We start from the raw sequence: 6,408 nt of genomic DNA on the forward strand, positions 1-6,408 counted from the left end.
GTGTGTGTGTGTGTGTGTGTGTGTGTGTGTGTGTGTGTGTGTGTGTGTGTGTGTGTGTGTGTGTGCTTATTTCCTGATGACCAGACAGCAGTGATAGTTCTTTCATGTCAGATTCATATGAAGAACATTTACATATGTTCTCAGGTTTTGGTAGCACACACTGTAGGCTGCTTAATTTGCTTTGCAGAACCCAGCCTCCCCTCAACAGTGCTAACAGTTTAACACAGGGCCTCTGGGCCACATGCTGAATGCTTCCAGCCAAACTCAACCCTTCAGTGGCTTCATTATTGATCCTGATGAACAACTGGGGCTCACAGTTAGATCACTGCAGTTTATTCATTACAAATCAACAAATTACAAACAAAAATCCAAATTGGCCTCACCTGAAATGTTTGTGAATCACTTCCTATACATATTCCTTTAGAACTGGAAATAGGCTTGTTGACTACCTGAATGTATGCAGATATTTATGCACACATTTGTAAGTTCCACATACTGTAAGTTCCTTATCCATATAAATATTTACTCACATAGTTGTGAATTATTTTGTGAAATAGAGTAGATTGCATATATGCCAATTAATCAGAGAATATTTTACTTTTAATTTGCACTGGGAATTTGCTAACAAGATCTTTTCTGTCTTTAGCTTCTTGTAACAGGCTCATCTCAGAGATGTATGTAATGTATTTTGTGTTTGTGTGGGTGGGTCGAGTTCTTCTGCATACCAATGACTCTGTTTAATGGTCATTGTGTTTCAAGATTTGCGATTCCCTAAATAACCATTTTAAGGCTCTCAAAAGCTAAAGCTCTACAAGTTCTTCGAACTGAAAAGTCATTTGCTTGTGGGGGGTCTCTGATATCAGCATCACAATGCATAATATTTACCAGTCTTTCAGGGCAGAAGCAATCATCAATGTCGTCAGGCTTCCTAATGCAAGTTGTACATCTTTTTTATGATCATTTGACAGTGATGTTGTGTTACACGAACAGGAAATGAACATTCTCAATAGAAGTATTCCAGTGCTGTGTAGGTGGTTATGAAACCATAATCAGAGACACGACAGGTTGGCAGAGAATAGTGTGACAGCAAATCAAAAAAAAAAAAACAAGTAAAACCTTAGATATGCAAGCTCTGTTCCAAAACCCAAGTGAGCTGCCTACCTAGACAGCATTTTAAGGCAATGTATATGTGCTATCTATGCAAAAACTTTTATGAATTATTAAAAATCTTTCTTAGATGCATTTTAGCTGTATTCTATATGTATCATCCCCGAATCCCAGAATGCACTGCAAGAAACTCTGTGAAAAACTCCAAAGATGATCGATCAGTAAAGAGATACCAAAGAAATAGCTAAAATTGGCTGTTTTACACTATTTTTGTGTGTTCTATGTTTGTTATGTTTGTTATCCACCTTATTTTTCCTGTAAGAGCGGGCACAGCCATTTGTAATTTTTATGGGACTGGCTTCCAGTGTCATCCGCATCCAGCTTTTTTTTTTAGCTGAACAAAACAGCTAATTTTGCTGTTTGATTTTGCAAATTGGTGTGTCTTACTCTTTTATTTTATGTATTATCTTGATTATGAACACACTGGTTTGTAGTGCAAACAGTTTTACCGTTTACTGCACGTTGTTATTCTTCTCGTTATTTCCGTAAAGCGGCTAATTAACCAGAAGTATCGCCCATAGGCTTACTTCTGCGTTGAGGAATAAGGTGGATAGTAGGGCATCATTAGCTTAGCAACATGCTAACAGCAGTGCTTAGTAACATGCTAACATGTGAAGTTGCTGCCCGTGTAGCATTCAGAATAAGTCCCTTATGAGGTTCTATTCGGATGATGTCTATGTAGGCAAGGTGGCTAACTAGGTTTTGGAACAGTTTCCACTTAAAGATTAATTTCCGAAGATTGTATAACAAGTCTGTTTTATCTTGTAGTTGTGTTTCTGCTGTTATTTTGAAGACTTTTATCATGGTCTAAGTGCATGGAAGACTCAACCAAACCAAAGCTAAGAAGCTAAACCTCACAATAAGGGCAGTTATGCATAAATAGTGTTTTTTCGCTGATTCAGGAAGCATTAGAATCTCTGTGTACAGATTTCAATGGTCAGCATGTCTTTTAGTAATTCATCAGAGAGCGAGAGTGTTTCAGATCAGTCTTAAACCAATTCCTCGTCTTTTGGTCTCTCTCACGGATGGCATATGCTAGCTATTTAATGCTTGCACCTGCTGACTTCCTGTGAAGTGGATTTCTCCTTGAAAATTGTGGATAAATTCACACATATGCCTCCGTGCCATCGTTTCATATGGACCCCAGACATGGAAGTGCGAACACTCTTAGGATTTGAGAGTGAAAAGGCGGGTTGGGACACAGAAACAGCCCTCTAACTCACTGCTCAGCTGTGTTAGGTGCACCAGAGGTTTAGAGGATTCATAAATATCTTATGATGGTGATGTAACCTTTGCAATGGATTCCAAGTCAAGTCCCTGAGCTCAGTTAGCACGAGTGCTACTGTGTGTTAAAATCTTTTGAAGTTGAACTAGCTGGGCTCAAAATAAAGGAGATAGAATCCAAAAGTGCCGATTCGCACGGTTATGCAAATACACGCCATTGGCTCTTCCTTTTCACAGTTCTGAATAATCCAACAATCTTTAGTACAGTAGTTTTATGAGCCTATAATGTAATGAAACACGCAGTTGACACTTTGGAAATGGAAAATGATTTCTGCTATATTAGTCAAACTCTTAGTAAAACGCTCTTTTACCCTCTCCGCTCTTTCAATGAATAGTATTCAATGAATACACAATTCACTCATGTTTTAGAGCCATATCCTGCTCGCCAAAGAAAATAACCCACTAGAAGTTCAGTCAATACTGTATGGTATAATTGTTTATTGATTTGGATGCCTTGAATTTCATATTTTATAACTCAGCACTCTTTTTCTCTTTTTCTCACTCTGTGCAGGTAACCGGTAGGATGGTAGCAGGGGAAGTGAGTGGGCACAGCTTCCTGGTGGCATGCTGGCAGCCCATTCTAATCTTAATGCTGGGCACAGTGCTGTCTGGCTCTGCCACGGGCTGCCCATCACGCTGCGAGTGCAATGCTCAGGAGCGTTCTGTCTTGTGCCACCGCAAGAAGCTGATGTCTGTTCCAGAGGGAATCCCATCTGAAACACGACTCCTGGACCTCAGCAAGAATCGAATCAAAACCATCAACCCAGATGAGTTCTCCGCCTTCCCGCAGCTGGAAGAGCTGGAGCTCAGTGAAAACACCATCTCGACCATTGAGCCAGGGGCCTTTAACAACCTCTTTGGCCTGCAGACTCTGGGACTGCGCAGCAACAAGCTGAAGCTCATCCAGCTGGGAGTGTTTACGGGCCTCAGTAACCTAACAAAGCTGGACATCAGTGAAAATAAGATCGTAATTCTGCTGGACTACATGTTCCAGGACCTCTACAACTTGCGCTCTCTGGAGGTTGGGGATAATGACCTTGTCTTCATATCCCACAGGGCGTTTCACGGCCTCAGCAGCCTGGAGCAGCTCACGCTCGAAAAGTGCAACCTGACCTCTGTCCCGACAGAGGCCTTCACGCACCTGCACAGCTTGGTCACGCTGCGCTTGCGAAACCTCAACATCAACAGCATCAGAGACTACAGCTTCAAGCGGCTCTACCGTCTCAAAGTGCTGGAGATCGCCAACTGGCCCTACCTGGATACTATGACCACCAACTGCTTGCACGGATTGAATCTTACCTCCCTAACGATCACTAACGCAAACCTGACATCAATTCCGTATTTGGCCTTGCGGCACCTGGTTTATCTTCGTTTCCTTAACATGTCCTACAATCCCATCCAGATGATCGAAGGCAACCGGCTTCATGACCTGCTTAGACTGCAAGAGTTCCACCTGGTGGGCGGTCGACTGACGATGATTGAACCCTATTCCTTTAGAGGACTGAACTACCTGAAAGTCCTCAATGTGTCCAGCAACTCCCTTAGCACCCTAGAGGAGTCTGTGTTCCATTCGGTGGGGAACCTGGAGACCCTCGCATTGTATGACAACCCGCTGGCTTGTGATTGCCGTCTGCTTTGGGTTTTCCGACGCCGCTGGAGGCTCAACTTCAACCGCCAGCAGCCAACTTGCTCCTCACCCGAGTTCGTTCAGGGAAAAGAGTTCAAGGACTTCCCTGACGTGCTGCAAACCAATTACTTCACGTGTCGCAAGTCTAGGATTCGAGACCGGAAACCCCAGCAGAAGTTCGTTGACGAAGGCACCACCGTCCACTTTGTCTGCCAAGCAGATGGAGACCCGACACCCGTCATCATGTGGCTTTCCCCACAAAAACAGTTCATCACCACGAAAACGATAGGACGGCTCACTGTTTTCCCGGATGGCACCTTGGAGGTGCGCTACGCTCAGATTCAGGACAATGGGACATATGTGTGCATTGCTAGCAACGCCGGTGGAAACGACACCACTTTGGCCCACCTACACATCCACAGTTACTCGCCAGACTGGCCCAACCAACCCAACAAAACCTTGGCGTTTATCTCCAACCAACCCAACGACAACGGAGCCAATGGAACAAGAGCAACAGTCCCGTTCCCATTTGATATAAAGACGCTAATCATCGCCACCACCATGGGCTTCATCTCCTTTTTGGGTGTGGTTCTGTTCTGCCTTGTTCTGCTCTTTCTTTGGAGCAGAGGCAAAGGCAACAGCAAACACAACATTGAGATAGAGTACGTCCCGCGCAAATCGGACGCTGGGATGAGCAGCAGCGGCGCTGATGCCCCTCGGAAATTTAACATGAAAATGATATAATCCAGCCAAGGAGCTCAAAAGACCCTTTCAAAAACAGACTCGTAAAGACAAAAACAAGAGATTCCCTGCCTGAACAACCTCTGGCTCTGACGAGCTCCCCATAGAGGAGGGGTGTTTTTCCCCCTTTCTAAAGATGGATGTGCGGCACAGGGGTCGGTGCTTTTGTTCAATATTGAACATGGGAGGGGGAAAATGTCCTCTTGCGCACTCCTCTGTGATGGCCGCTTAAACTCAGCCTATGGGGACCAATATCTTTGAGAGAGGATTTTGTTTTAAAACACTTCAGTTCCTGTGGATTTTTATGGGCAAAAAAACATGGAAAAAAAGGAAAAACCGAACCTCCAAAATGTTTTGTGTCGACCTCCAGAAGGCAAAGGCAGAGCATCCTTCTCCCTGCTGTCCTGCTGCCCGCATCTTTTTTGTTTGTTTGTTTGTTTGTTTAACCCATTGTTTTCTTGTTTTCTACTTACATGAATAATTTTAACAGACAGAATAACAGTAGATAAATCAGGGGTGAAAAGCACATTTAACAAACCTAACAGCTGCCCAAATTCGTCTTCTACATTGTGTCTAACAACAGAAAGTTGAATATAATAGATTGCATTTCTATTCCCACCATAGAGAAATATGTGTATAGTGCAACTTTCACTGCACATTTCTTTCTTTGTATCTGTATTTCTCTGCTGTTTGGTTCTCATTTTGCTTTCGGATCCGCATTTTAATGCATTTGTTGGATAAGCCGAGGGAATTTTATGACTCAAGCATCTGGATAAACAAATACAGGTTGTTTATTGTTGGATTAATGGCTTGGCAAGTGAAAGCAGCGGTAATTATGTGACTTTTGTTGTGTGTTTTGCTTTATGTAGAAATGATCACTGTAACCTGCAGTGAGCATTTCTGTAGTGCCTGGTCAGGTTTAGACCCATTTAACAGCACTGCAGCGTCACATTTTTATATAACAAACCCATTCCAAGTTTTATTCACCTGAGAAGCTACACCGAGAATGTATAGCTCCATCTCAGAGTGTGTATGTGCGAAAGCTGTTCCTAACAGAATCAATCATTTCATCAAAAGGTGAGAGTGTTAATATGCTCGACAGCACTCAATCACCTTCACCTGCGGCTGCCGTTGGGTCTCACACCTGTTTCATGCTCTCAAATCTGTCTCATGGGTCTTACACCTGTCTTACGGTCTTGCGCCTATCTAATGGTCTTAGTCTTAGACCTGTCTTATGGTCTCAGATACATTTTTCTTTACATTATATGAAGCGTTGGTACCCAAAGAAACATTTTAAATGCTACCCAGCACATCTAAGGACTCAAACGGTGCTGGTTTGTTACGATGACAGATGTCTACATGCAAGAGGGGAATTTACTAAGAATGAGCGCTCTAGGATAATGTTGTTTCACTTCTATTTCCACAGGAGGTAATAGCACAGTGTTTGTGAATAAAAAAAGTGGGTGTAAACTGAAAGTAGGCATGTTTTATGCTGAAAAGAGAGCACAGTTGTGCAGTGCTAGATAGAGACCGGTTAAAATGGACTGGTTAGTGAGTATGAAGCAGGTTTTTGTGCTGAAATGCAACGG

At 43.0% G+C, this 6,408-nt stretch overlaps 1 protein-coding gene across 9 annotated transcripts in view; it reads left to right on the top strand.

Annotated features, from left to right (window-relative positions):
- LOC107673268 (leucine-rich repeat and immunoglobulin-like domain-containing nogo receptor-interacting protein 1) overlaps nucleotides 1–5,472 on the top strand; it is a 93,053-nt gene extending 87,581 nt beyond the window's left edge. For 7 of the 9 annotated variants that reach the window (XM_016466785.1, XM_016466786.1, XM_016466787.1 and 4 more), the window contains one exon: nucleotides 2,963–5,469. In XM_016466785.1, coding sequence (XP_016322271.1) covers nucleotides 2,975–4,822 — 1,848 coding nt within the window. In that variant the 5' untranslated portion in view covers nucleotides 2,963–2,974 and the 3' untranslated portion in view covers nucleotides 4,823–5,469. Of the gene's footprint in view, nucleotides 1–2,962 lie in introns of all 9 variants that reach the window. The other 2 variants (XM_016466792.1, XM_016466783.1) reach the window with 2 other exon arrangements.
- Nucleotides 5,473–6,408: the final 936 nt, after the last annotated feature.

This window comes from Sinocyclocheilus anshuiensis, unplaced genomic scaffold, assembly GCF_001515605.1.
Source record: "Sinocyclocheilus anshuiensis isolate Anshui unplaced genomic scaffold, SAMN03320099.WGS_v1.1 scaffold68, whole genome shotgun sequence".
NCBI classification, from domain to species: Eukaryota; Metazoa; Chordata; class Actinopteri; order Cypriniformes; family Cyprinidae; genus Sinocyclocheilus; species Sinocyclocheilus anshuiensis.